The 14,314-nt window shown below is 38.7% G+C and overlaps 1 protein-coding gene across 4 annotated transcripts in view; it reads right to left on the minus strand.

The window, feature by feature from the left end:
* LOC124078531 (mitochondrial peptide methionine sulfoxide reductase) overlaps positions 1-14,314 on the minus strand; it is a 230,007-nt gene that overhangs the window by 191,409 nt on the left and 24,284 nt on the right. Inside the window, exon 1 of one of the 4 annotated variants that reach the window (XM_058572344.1) lies at positions 2,902-3,554. The exons of 2 other annotated variants lie outside the window; for them this stretch is intronic. In XM_058572344.1, the coding sequence (XP_058428327.1) occupies positions 2,902-2,914 (13 nt within the window). In that variant the 5' untranslated portion in view covers positions 2,915-3,554. Of the gene's footprint in view, positions 1-2,628; positions 2,820-2,901; positions 3,555-14,314 lie in introns of those variants that run through there. One more of the 4 variants, XM_058572347.1, reaches the window with a different exon arrangement.

Genomic DNA, 14,314 nt, shown 5'->3' on the forward strand with positions numbered 1-14,314 from the left:
GACCTTCCTGGTTTCTCCCTTACAGCACAGGACTGCTTACTCTTGGGGTCTGCCAGGAGACCTGAACGACTGAAATGCTTTGGCCAATGAGAAGCAGCCTCCCAAACAGTGGTGAAGCCACAGTCTAGCTGTGGGGACTACAGCCACCTCTCGGCGTTTTTATAATAGCACTCTGGGACACATACATTGTGTAATAAAAGTGAACACCCTTTAACCTATAAGTCACAGTACTATACTACTCTTTTCTATCCAGGCTTTTTGAGCTTTGTTTCAAATCAATTCCCTCTTGGATCCACGTTTGTGGCTTCCTTCGCTGTTACCCAAAATAACTCCAACAGCAAAATACCAACATACTTAAATGGGTGCTCAATAAACATTTGTTGAATAAATGAGTGAAAAATTATCAAAATACTGGACTTAGGCCCCTGAGAGGTTTGCAGCTCTCCTCTGCTACCCTGGCCAGTTCTCTCCCAGTTCTCAGCCTTCCTCCCAGGCTCCTAAGAAATACTCTAAATTTATTTGTCAATCTGCTACCTGTTTAGCTACATCAGTGGTTTATATGTGCAAGTATCTGCATTGAAACAGGACTTAACAACAGGACTTAACAACAGGCATCAACTAGCATTAAACATTATTAAGCCCGTTTCTGCCTTAATAATTCTACTTCAAAAAATCATGCAATCCAAATATAGCGACTATGTGCTTGAGAGCGTGTGTATTTACAATCAGAACACTGGTATTTAGACACTTAAAAGTCAGATTTGAAATATAAGCACTATCATGGAAATAGTTAATAACAAACATCGATGTTTTATAGCATAAAAGGTCTAAAGAAAAAGAAACATGCATTAGGTTCAACCTAAATATCTGTTTTTGAAAAATGTGATCAACACAATTTCTTAATCAAACCTCTAAAAAAATAGCTGTACACAGAAGTGTCCATTCCACCCAGCTAACAATAAGCATCTTCCAGAAGGACTTTTTCGTTTTAAGATGTGTAGCAAGTAGGCCAAAGAGAATGTGCTGGTAAGAAACTATTTGATAAAATGGCTGATTTTCATCAAAGCTTAAATCTAATCACACCACGAAAATGTAGTTTTACCAGTATCGAAAAATTTAAAATTTCTTAAGGTATATTCCGACATCTTTGTTTTTAAATTCGCCCACTTTTGATTATACTGTTAGAAAATAATTGGCCCTAAAATAGTTTGGACATAAGTTTGTTCTTATTGAGTTCGCTACAAAGAAGTTGAGAAATAAGCTAGTAAATAATTCTATTTGCTTTAGGGGGAAAATGTCTTAAATAAACAAAGTTAGTTACATATTTGGCAATCCTAAATGATAAGAGATGGTGTTAAATGTTTGGCAAGTAAATATCAACGGAACAAGATGGTCAGCAATAAAATGTAGCTCTCATTTGAGCTCAGTCCCTGAACTTTCTGTCTTCTATATTATAGTTTTTAGCGTGGACGCGAATGATCTTGCAATCAGTTCAAGAATGAGGACTGTGGTCAGGCAAACACGTCCTTTCCAGTGCCTCTCAGCTGTCTTTCACGGCATGGCGTCCATGTTAGGAGTGTCAGGGAGGTGGGTGCAAAGCAGCGTACAGAACAAAGGTTGTCACTTTGGCAACCCACACAAACACCAAGTGATTTCGTTTTATTGAAAATCAAAATGATGATGAGTAAAAAGTGGAAGAAAACACTTCAGCTTAACAATTCAAACACCTGTATTAGATTTCATATGTTTTAAAATCGCATTTGTCCATTAAATGCCACTCTCAGAAATACTGATATGTCACCATAATTTTATAAAGACCACCTTAAACAATTGATCATTTAAGGTGCGAAATCATAGAAAGCTATGGACAGTTTATTTTTGTCAAAGGATTAACAAATCAATGATTACATACTCAAAACAAAAGCACAGATCCAGGAGCAGTCTTTTATACTGTCCAAAAAGATTAGTACTTATGTGAATAGGTCCGATTTTCCGGCATTCTCCCAGTACATAAAATAAAAAGAAAATCTATGATTCCAGGAAGTCATCATCTATGCCTCAAACTCTGTTTTAGAAATAGAATACTTACTGACAATGAGGGTGGTCCACAAAATACGTGCTTCCCAGTTAACCTCTCCTACAACAATACTGATTTTTAAGATCAGAACTATCACAATCCAACCTGGTTATAACCAGGCCTGACAGGAAGCATCTATTGTCATGAAATTACATATAAAGTATATATCTAAGTAAAACACCAGGTAGAATTTAAAAGAAAATCGATGGACTTTCTAGATTTTCTTTTTGCCTAAAATATTTTGAGAGAGCCAGGCTATAGTAACCGTTGAATAATAAAACCTAATCAACTAAAAAATAATGGAATTTTTCTCCAACTATTTCAAACACAGCCACTACTTCTTTCCCAGAAGATTTAAATCTCTGGTCTCTACCATTCCCAGCCATTTCTGCCAACATTGTGAAAAATCACCTTTTATCATTCCTCCCCACAATGAGAATTCACTAATCGCACACATCTTCAGACATAGACACCTACCCACCCACCTCCCCACCCACCTCCCAAAAATGGTTCAGAGCAAAGACACACACAAAAATAATGACCAAGCTCACATTTCTTTCCTGCCCTTCGAGCGAAGTCTGGTGTCTTCAGCTTGCCTTTCTGGGCTCCAGTGTTGTCACTAATTGCTGGGGAGGTAGTTTAGGACAGCACGAAGCAGCAGAAATAAAAGCTGTTGCTTTAAGAAATCGTTTTCTTAAACACATGGATCAAGCAACTTTTACTCTGCCCTCCTGGCTGGGCTGCATAAAATCTTAGAAAGACTCCTGAAAAACTTAATGTCTACAATGGGAAAAAATAAAATAAAATAAAGTCTAAAAACTTACGTTCTGAACACATTCCGAAGGATGTCTGATTGGATTTGAAAGCAGGTTTGTACTGATGAACAAACTTTATTTTGTAGAAAATTTAATTCTCTCTAATTAGAAATTTGCCTTGCCATCTTCTATGTTCATCCTGTCTCTCATGGTATAATCATATATGCAAAAAATCAAATACAGTATTTCCCACATGCATGGACACTGTGGAAGCCTCCTTTTGAAAAAGGCTTTTATTTCCCTAAATACTGGTGACTAAACGTCATTGTATGTACCAACACTTTCAAATAGCCCACGAGACTTAAAAAGCCTTCTAAGTTTGAAAACCAAAAAGTTCTGAGTTTTCTGTACCCAGGACGGTTTTCTTCCTGAAGCTCAAGCCGAGAAGGCAGACAAAAGAAGCGGATTCGACTGAGCTGTGCCAAGTCTTGCCTTTTTTTCTTTCCTCAGCTCTCCCTCTGCCTCTCTCTCTCTCTCCCTCTTTCTCTCTCTCACTCTTTTGCTCCCAGTATGGCAACCTTCCGAGCAGTCTTGGCGGAGGTCCAGGCTGTGCCAGTCTGTCTGAATTCTTGTCTCCAAAGATGTCCTTTGCGGATCAATTAATACATTTGAAAACAGGAAACCGTGGTACGGTACCCAAATCCTGGCACCAGCAGCACCGACTCCTGCCAAATCACCTTACAGATTTCATGGTGTCCTACCTTTCATAATCATGACTAACATGTTCCCGGAGCAATAATGGAATACTAGAAGCCTTTCACTGCTCAGCAATAGGGAATCTGTTCCCTAGAAATGTCCATATGCAACATATGCACAACCTGCAGTGAATCAGAATTCTCCTGTGAGAGGAGATGTATGTAACTTTAATAAGCACCACATACTGTATTTATTTTTATAAGATTTGCTTTTCCTTGTCCTGCTGCAAAGAATCATGGGAGAGTAGAAAAGCAGGCATGCAGATTAAAATTAAAACTGTATGCCCAAAGATGCCGTGCTTTATTCTATGGGGGGATGAGCACAGTTCTGATTGATCAGTAACTCTAATTTTTAAGGAAATTCTAATATGAACTGTATGTATCCAAAATTTTACTGGAGAAAAAAGGGTTCTTTTCCAAACAGAAATATCAATTTTAAAAAAGGAAAGGGAAAAACAGGGTGAATTTAGTAAAAGAATCTTTTCATAGTTTGACACCTCAAATTTCAACATAGTCACTTGTCTACTAAATTCATACTAGTATAATTTAATAAGCATAAGTAAACACTATTTCTTTTTATTTGTAGCATGTGCACCTTCTGAAGCAAAATAGTCTATGCTTAACACAGTTTAACTGGTGTAATAATTCATTTTTACCTTTGATGCTTGAAATAGAAAATAGCCACACTCTAGAACCACCAGTTTCATAGATAGAATCCAAAATTATGAGTTCCAGTCCTTGGGTCTGCACATTTCTAATTTAGGTAACCTTAAGGTTTTGAATTGTTTAATCTATATAGTTTTCAGTTTGTTCATCTACTAAACATAAAAACCTTCTCCTCTGTGCTGCCAGAAAACTTGGTTGATATTCACAGAACCCTCATCCTAATGTCATAGCTACTAGTTGCCAACAAATGTGTCGTCATCACAGACCATGTAACACTTATCTAAGAAAACTGGAACACTTGCATAAAGCCTTCCAAATGCAGGTGTTCAGTAAACCAAGTAGATGACTTATGGTAAAGAATCATGCAAATACCAATCTGAAGTTCTATAAAAGTATGAAATGTGATACAAAAAACAAAGCCACATACTATTAAATCATAAAGTTGAAGGACCAGGGAAATGCTACAGATATAAGATCATGAGAGTTGTATTAAAGCTCTAGAAAAACTGTCCAATGCTATCCACTCAAAAGGGATGATGAACTATGGGCAGGATGTTAGTAGATTTTAAATTAATAATCAAACTGTTGACAGCAAAAGACAAAGAGAATCCTGAAGCAGCAAGAGAGACGAGTGACTCATCGCGTACAGGGCATCCTCAATAAGACTAACAGCTGATTTCTCACTGGGAACCATGGAGGCCAAAAAGCAGTGGATAACAATTTTGAAGTATTGAAAGGGAACAAAGATGTCAACTAAGAATTCTGTATCCACAAAACTTTTTTTTAAATAAAGGAGATATTAAGATATTCCCAGATAAATAAAAACATAGTGTTTATCACCAGCAGACTGGCACAATAAGGAACACTAAAGAAACTTTTCCTTTAAGCTGAAATGGAAGGAAATGAGACATTAACTTAAATCCACAGGAAGAAATACAGAGTACAAGTGAAGGGAATTACAGAATTGAATATCAAAGATGGTATAAGTGTACTTCTTGTTTGTAACTCTGTTTCTCCTGTTTGATTTAAATTATAGCGGTATAAAATTATTGGTATAAATATATGCTGATGGACACACATTGTATAATGAAGTAATTTATAACACAAACAGAGTGAAGGAAGAATAAGAGCTTAGAGGAGCAAAGTTTTTATATACTATTGAATTTAAGTTGGTAGTAATGGGAATTAAACTGTTATAAATAAAAATACTAACTATAATCCCTAGAGCAACCATAAAAAATAACTCAAAAATATATAATAAGAGACATAACAAGGGAATTAAAATGCTACCCTAGAAAAGATTTATATAACATAAAAAGAAAGTAATAGTGGAAGAACAGAAGAGCAAAAAAGACAAAGAGGTATAGAAAATAGAAAAACAGCAGAAGTAAATCCTACCTCATCAGTAAGTATATTAAATTTAAATGAGCTAAGCATTCCAAATAAAAAGCAGAGTTTGGCAGACTGTGTTTAAAAGAATAAAAACAAAATATACTCCATTTACATGCTGTCTATAAGAGTCAAACTAGATTCAATGACACAAGAAGGATAAAAGTACAAGGCCAGGAAAACATATACCAAGCAATCAGAAGAGAGATGAAGTGATCATACTGACAATTATCAAAGCAGACTTCAAGACAAAATTTGTTACTAGAGACAAAAGAGGACATTTTATGATAATAAAAGGGTCAATTCATCAAGAAGATACATCCAAACTAGGTGCTGTGGGACACACCTATAATCCCAGATACTCAGGAGGTGAGGTAGGAGGATCGCAAGTTGGAGGCCAACCTCAGCAACTTAGCGAGACCCTGTCTCAAAATAAAACAAAAAATAAAATTTTAAAAAGAAGATGCATGCATTATAAACATATATAACAATAGAACCCCAAAATACATAAAGCAAAAAATAAAAATAATTGAAGGGAAAATAAAATTCAACAGTAACAGGTAATACCTCACAGTGGGGAACGAATTTCAATATGAATTTTGAGGGAACATTCAAAGTATAGCAATAACCAATAAAAAAAATAATAAAGACTAAGGTAGAAATAAATACAGAATAGAAAATAAAAGTCAGACAAAGATCTTACAAGAATACTACAGACCATGACTTCACACTGTTTGAATGGCTATTACTGAAAAGAGAAAAGATAACAAGCATTGGGTGAGTAGGTGGAGAAAAGGTGACACTTAACATTGGAAGGTAAATCAGTGTAGCCACTGTGGAAAACAGCAGGGTGGTTTTACTACCACATACACCGGCAACCCCACTACTGGGTATAGCATCCGTAGGAAATGACATCAATGTGTCAAAGGATTTTCTGCACTGCCATGTTCATTGTAGCATGGTTCACAACAGTCAAGATGTCGAATGGCATGTCAATCGGCTTAACTTAGCCATTCTACACAGTATCATGTTGTATATTAAAAATACATACAGGGCTGGGGTTGTGGCTCAGTGATGGAGCACTTGCTTAGCAGGTGTGGGGCAACAGGTTCAATCCTCGGTACCACATAAAAATAAATCAAATAATTAATTAACCAATTTTTTTAAAAAATATATGATTTAGGTCAATTTTAAAAAGAAAAAAGAATAAAATAAAAATTAAAAACACTACTACAGACCAATAACACTTATGAATATACATGCAAAAGTTCTGCAGGAAATACTAACAAACTGAATGCAGTAACATATAGAAATAATAATAAACCATATGTAAGCAGGATTTCTCTGGAATATAAGATCAATACATCATATAAATATCAATGGTCATCTCTATAGAGACAGAGAAAGCATTTTCAAAAGCCAACACCCTTTCATTATTTAAAAAAGAAAAGAAAAGGAAATCATCAACAAATAAGAACTAGGAGACTTCCTCAAACTGATAAAAGGCATCTACAAAAAACCAAGAGCTGTCAACAAACTGAAGGCCAGAGCTTTCCACGCTGAGGCCAAGAGCAAGATAGAAGACTTGTTCTTCCTACATTTGTGCCATCATTGACTGGAGGGTCTAACCAGACAATTAGGAGAACAAACAGGGAACAGCATCCAGACTTGGAAGGAAAAGGTAAAACTACCTCCATGCATGAATGGTATCATCTTACATATAGAAATCTTACAGAATTAATACACACACAGACACACACACACACACAATGATACAGTACAACCTACAAAAGTCAGTCACATTTCTACACTCTGCAATGTGCAATGAATGATCTGAAAATGAAATTAAGAAAACTATTACATTTATAACAGCATTTTTTAAATCCTTAAGAATAAGGTTGGGGATGAAGCTCAGTGGTAAAGTGCATGCTTAGCATGTGTGAGGCGCTAGGTTCAATCTCCAGCACAAGAAAGAAGAGAGGAAGGAAGAAAGGGAGGGAGGAAGGGAGGCAGGGGAGGAGGAATGAAGAAAATAGAAAAAAAATTTAAATAAAGAAGTAAAAGATGTGGACACTGAAAAGTAGAAGACACTGTTGAAAGAAATTAAACACAACCTAAGTAATTGGGAAAACATTCCATGTTCATGAACTGTGGAATTAATACTGTTAGATCTCCAAATTGATCTACAGGCTCAACAAAATACCTATCAAAATCCCAGCTGACTTTCTGTAGAAATTGATAGATTGATCCTAAAATTTATATGAAAATACAACAACCCAGAATAGCTAAAACAAACTTTTAAAAGAAAAACAAAGCCAGGCACAATGGCATACACCTGTAATTCCAGAGTCTGGGGAGGCTGAGGCAGGAGGATCTCAAGTTCAAAGCCAGCCTCAGAAACTTAGCAAGGCCCTAAGCAACTAAGCAAGACTCTCTTAAATTTAAATAGATAAATAAATATAAAAAGAAGAACCAAAGTGGATGCTTCACACCAATTTCAAACTTACCACAAAGTAAACCAATTGGTGCGGTTTATGACAGAAAGATGGAGAGAGGGACCAATGGAATAGAACTGAAGTCCAGGGGGGAAAGAAACCCATACAATTATCCCCAACTTACTTAGACAAATGACAAGAAAATCCAGTAGGGAAAGAGTAGTCTTTTCAACACATGATGCTAGAACAACTGGATATCCAACATATGAGAGAATAGATTTGAAGCCCTACTTCACACCAACTAAAAAATTAACTCAATATCAGTGACAAATCCTCTGAGAAGGAAATGAGGAAAACTACCCCATTTACAATAACCTCAAAAAAAAAAAAAATAAGATGCTTAGGATTCAATGCAAGAGGTGAAAGATCTATACAATGAAAACTACAGAACCCTAAAGAAATCAAAGAAGAACTTAGTAGATGGAAGGATCTACCTTGTTCTTGGATAGGCAGAATTGATATTATCAAAATGACATACTACCAAAAGCACTATGCAGATTTAATGCAATTCCAATCAAAATCCCATGGCATTCCTCATAGAAATAGAAAAAGCAATCATGAAATTTATCTGGAAAAATAAGAGACCAAGGATAGCCAAAACAATCCTTAGCAGGAAGAGTGAAGCAGGTGGCATCACTATACCAGACCTTAAACTATACTACAGAGCAACAGTAACAAACACAGCATGGTATTGGCACCAAAACAGGCAGGTACCAATGGTACAGAATAGAGGACACAGAGACTAACCCACAAAATTACAATTATCTTACATTAGACATAAGTGCCAAAAACATGCATTGGAAAAAAGATAGCATCTTCAACAAATGGGGCTGGGAAAACTGGAAATTCATATGCAACAAAATGAAATTAAACCCCTATCTCTCACCATGTACAAAACTCAACTCAAAGTGGATCAAAGACCTAGGAATTAAACCAGAGACTCTGTGTCTAATAGAAGAAAAAATAGGCCCCATCTCCATCATGTGGGATTAGGCCCCAACTTCCTTAGTAAGACTCCTATAGCACAAGAATTAAAACCAAGAATCAATAAACGGGATAGATTCAAACTAAAAAGTTTCTTCTCAGCAAAAGAAACAATCTGTGAGGTGAATAGAGAGCCTAAATCCTGGGAGCAAATATTTACCCCTCACACATCAGATAGAGCACTAATCTCTAGGGTATATAAAGAACTCCAAAAGTGAAACACCAAAAAACAAATAACCCAATCAACAAATGGGCCAAGGAACCTGAACATACAGGACCTCTTAGAAGAGGATATATAATCAATCAACAAATATATGAAAAAATGTTCATCATCTCTAGCAATTAGAGAAATGCAAATCAAAACTACTCTAAGATATCATCTCACTCCAGTCAGAATGGCAGCTATTAAGAACACAAACAACAGTAAGTGTTGGCGAGGATGTGGGGAAAAAAGTACACTCACACATTGCTGGTGGGACTGCAAATTGGTGCAGCCAATATGAAAAGCATTATGGAGATTCCTTGGAAATCTAGGAATGGAACTACAATTTGACCCAGATATCCCTCTCCTCAGTCTATACCCAAAAGACTTAAAAACTACAGGCCACATCAATGTTTGCAGCAGCACAATTCACAATAGCTAAACTGTGGAACCAACCTAGATGCTCTTCAGTAGATGAATGGATAAAAAAAAAATATGGCATATATACACAATGGATTTTACTCAGCAATAAAAGAGAATAAAATCATGGCATTTGCAGATAAATGGATGGTGTTGGAGAAGACAATGCTAAGTGAAGAAAGCCAATCTCCCAAAACAAATGCCAAATGTTTTCTCTGATATACGGAGGCTGACTCATGGTGGGGTAGGGAAGGGGAGCATGGGAGCAATAGATGAATTCTAGATAGGGAAGAGGGGTGGGAGGGAAAGGGAAGGGACAGGGGATTAGCAAGGATGGTGGAATGTAGTAGACATCGTTATCCAAAGTAAATGTATGAAGACATGAATTGGTGTCAACATGTTTGATATACAACCAGAGATATGAAAATTGTACTGTATATGTGTAATAAGAATTGTAATGCATTCCACTATCATTTATTTTTTTAAAAAATCAATAAAAAATTAACTCAAAATAAATAATAGCCTTAAATGGAAGAGCTAAAACTATAAAGTTCTTAAAAGAAAACATGGGTGAATATCTTCAGGACTTTGATTTGGTGACAGTTTCTTAAGTATGGTGCCTAAAGAACAAGCAATCAGAGAAAAAAAAGTAGGAAAATTGGACTTCACCAAAATTAAAACATTTGTCCAAAGAAAGTGAAATAATAATCTATAGGATGGGACAAAAATATGTGCAGATCATATATCTGGTAAAGTTCCACTACAGAGAATACGCAAAGAACTCTTAAAATTTCACAAGAAAGACAATCCAATTTTAAAATGGATAAATAACTTGAAGACAGTTCTCCAAAGAAGACACACTGATAGCCAAAAGCATAACTTAATAATGCATTATTAACATTATCAGTCATTAAGAAAATGCAAATTAAAACAACATTGGAATAGCACTTCACATCCAGTAGGATGACTATGATTTATTTATTTATTTATTAGTTGTAGTTGGACACAATACCTTTATTTTATTTTTTTATTTTTATGTGATGCTGAGGATCGAACCCAGGGCCTCACACATGATAGGTGAGCACTCTACCTCTGAGCCCCAGCCCCAGCACCTATGATTTTTTTTTTTAAGAAAAGAAAAATAACAAGTTGTTAGCTACTGTAAGAGGAAAAGTGACATCTCATTCCTTGCTGATGGAGATATTAAATGGCATGGTTGCTATGAAAAACTGTTGGCTATTCCTCAAAAAGTTAATCATGAAGTTACATATGCCCCAGCAGCTCCATTTCTGGATATAGCCTCAAGAGAATTTAAAACATGTTTCTACACAAAAAGTTGCACACAGATGCTATGGTAGCCTTATCATAATAAGCAAAAGTGAAAACAATCCAGGTATCCATAAACTGATAAATGGACAAGCCAAAGGGATTTAAATACACAATGAATATTGCTCAGCAACAAAAAGGAATGAAGCACTGACACGTGCACACATGGAAAACACTGTGACTAAGTGATGCTGAGGAAAAACGCCAGACACGAAAGTTCACACATCACCTGGCTCCACAGGAAAGGTCCGGCACAGGCAAACCCCAGACTGAAATCACCTGACTCCACAGGAAAGGTCCAGCACAGGCAAACCACAGACACAGAGAACAGCTCAGTGGCTGCTGCTGGGCAGAGGGAAGGGTGAGGAGGGTCTCCCAAGGGGCACAGGGTTTATTATGGAGTAATGAAAGCACTTAACGGGAGAGTGGCACAACCAAGTGAATATCCTAAAAGCCACTGGATTCTGTACCATCAAGTGGTGAGTTTTACAGAATGTGAATGGTACCTTTGAAGAAACATGCAGTCCCTGCCTCCAGTTTTCATGAGTGTTGCGAACAGCAACCCTAGGTAAACCCCAAAGCCCTTTCAGCCTCTTACAGATCAGAAATATAAACATCAGCTGCACCTTTCCCCGAGAGTCTGCCTCAGGAACTGCCAGCTCCCGCGCCTGCCTGTCTTTGGGTGCGGGTTCCCTCCAGCCACCTCGGGCTCTCCGGTGGGTGAAGTGCTCTGCAGCGCTGCAGTCCTGACCCCATGGAGAGCCCCTCTCCTGCACTGCCACGCCCTCCCTGTAGCATTTGGTCACCTTGTCTTCCCGTCCTCACTGCCAGGCCTTAATGAAATCAAGCATGTGACAGGCAGCCCTCTACACGTCACCAAACCCTTTCTCCCGGATGTGCCTTCCTCTTCAGAAGCCCAGGAGGTCACAGAGCCCTTCTCAGTATTGACCCATCACCTGACTCGTCCCTGTCCTACCTCACCTGTGTCCCTGTGGTTTTCCTCCCAGTCACCACTTTAACAAGACGCTGCCCTCTGCACCCCCTCGGGACACTGCCCTGGCAAACTCACAAACATGGGGCATATCCCTTCCGGTCTGTACCATTTACCCACTGACTGGCAGCCTCAGACTGTCTTGATTCAGGCTCCCAGGCAGAAAAGGCAACATGGAAGAACTGGTGTGGACAGGTGTCACATAACCCAGAAGGAGTGGGAGGACAGCATGGGTGGACCCTTCTACAGACCTGAGGCACGTAGACTCAACCACTCAAGTGGCATAAGAATGGAAGTCAAAGGTGGCTCTTCAAATTTGCTTCCAAGGAGCCCCAGAGCCTCCCAGAAGCCTTAGGACCTTGACAGAGGACAGAAAGGATCTGAAATTGAGGTTCTGGGACATGGTCTGGCACCAACCAAATGCTTCTGTTCATGTGATTTATGTAGAGAGGGTCGCACAAGATTTTATTTGAAAAAAGTCTGTCTTGAAGTAGTTTTAAAATCCTCTTTTCTGAGTCAACTTGGGAAACCACTCCCTGAAGAGTCCCTAACAAGAAACACTGAGGCCCTCTCAGAACAAGAGCCAGCACTACCATATGCCATGGCGGCTGCTCCCCAGGAATCCACCCCACCTGCAGGACAGCAAAGGAACTCACAGAGTTCCTGACACCTTCCCTGTTTTCTTTCCCTTCCTAGATTGGGTCTCTAAAACCCCAAAGAGCAGGGATCTGGCCTCCCTGCCCATCCACCCACTAAATTGTGAACATGTGCGTCACCAACTGAACAACACTGTGCCAGGCGCTTCAGTCACCTTTTTCACTGCTGTGACTAAAAGACCCTACCAGGACAACTGTAGGGGAGAAAAGGTTTATTTAAGGGCTCAGGGTTTCAGAGGTCTCAATTCACAGAAGCAGGCCCCATTCCTTGTGGCTCAAGGTGAGGCTGAATGTCATGGCAGAAGAGTGTGGCAGAGAGAAGCAGCTCACATGATGATCAGGAAGCAGAGAGAGACTCAATTCACCAGAGACAACATAGATACCCCAAAGCCACACCCCCAATGCCCACTCCTCCAGCCACACCCCACATACCTTCAGTTACCACTCAGTTAATCCCATCGGGGATTAATTCACTGATTAAGACTCTCACAACCCAATCACTTCTCCTCTGAACCTTCTTGCATTGTCTCACACATGAGCTTTTGGGGAACACCTCACATCCAAACCATAATACCAGGCCTGGGCCAGGGCCAGGGGCTCTGCACCATGCTACTCAGGTCGAATCCAAACTCCAGACGGCCACATGTATGACAGAAGCACAGGAAAGGAAATCACCTGCTCATGAGTCACCCACCACCAGCCAAAAGCCAGCTGATGTCCCCGCAGGTAGAATGAAGAAAGAAGATTTCGAAACTTATTTATTCAATTGACACATTTTTTTGTGTGTTTGTATTATGTTTATACCAGTGAGCCAAGACTCGGGAAAAGCAGAGGCACATCAGAAATGGTCCCAGCCCCTAAGACACTGAAGGTCTGTTATGAAGGTAAGAACCTTAGCAAATACCACTATGCTTCCCATGGTGCTATTACTTATAAACATCCCTAAATCCTGAGTCTTCCATGCTGCCTCCCTAGGGCCATAAAACCAAAGATAAACTGCCTTTCCCCAAAGCTCCAATGAGGCGTTCTAATGGTTTCCCTCCATAAAGCCAACCCAAATGCTGTCCATTCTCACTCTCTCCTTCCCTCACCCTGTCGCTCTCCTCTCCCACCTTCCTTCCTCCTTCCTCCTCCTCCTCCCTTCCTCTTCCACCATTACTTGATATTTGCATTCATTGATTTATTAAATCAGTATTTACTGAGCACCTACTATGTACAATATATGGAATTATAAACCACAATGGACATAAAAATGAAGAAAACGCCTATGATCCCAGCAGCTCAGGAGGCAGGAAGATCCCAAGCTCGAAGCCAGCCTCAGCAACTTAGCGAGGCCCTAAGCAAAACGCTACCCTATCTCAAAATAAAAAAATAAAAAAGGCTGGGGATGTTGCTTAGTGGTTAAGTATCCCTGGGTTCAATCCTTGGTGCCAAAACTAAAAAAGGAAGAAAACAAAAGGCAATCATGTACTACTAATAACACCAATGAGATCAGCACTTTTGTACTTGTGAACTCGTTCACTCCTTATCCAAGCTCTGGAGGAAGACAGGTGTTATTTTTATGGTATAGATGAGGAAACTGATATCAGAAGCTGTTC

Source organism: Marmota monax, unplaced genomic scaffold (genome assembly GCF_021218885.2).
Source record: "Marmota monax isolate L192 unplaced genomic scaffold, Marmota_monax_Labrador192_F-V1.1 WCK01_AAM20220418_F8-fsc00347, whole genome shotgun sequence".
Lineage (NCBI taxonomy): Eukaryota > Metazoa > Chordata > Mammalia > Rodentia > Sciuridae > Marmota > Marmota monax.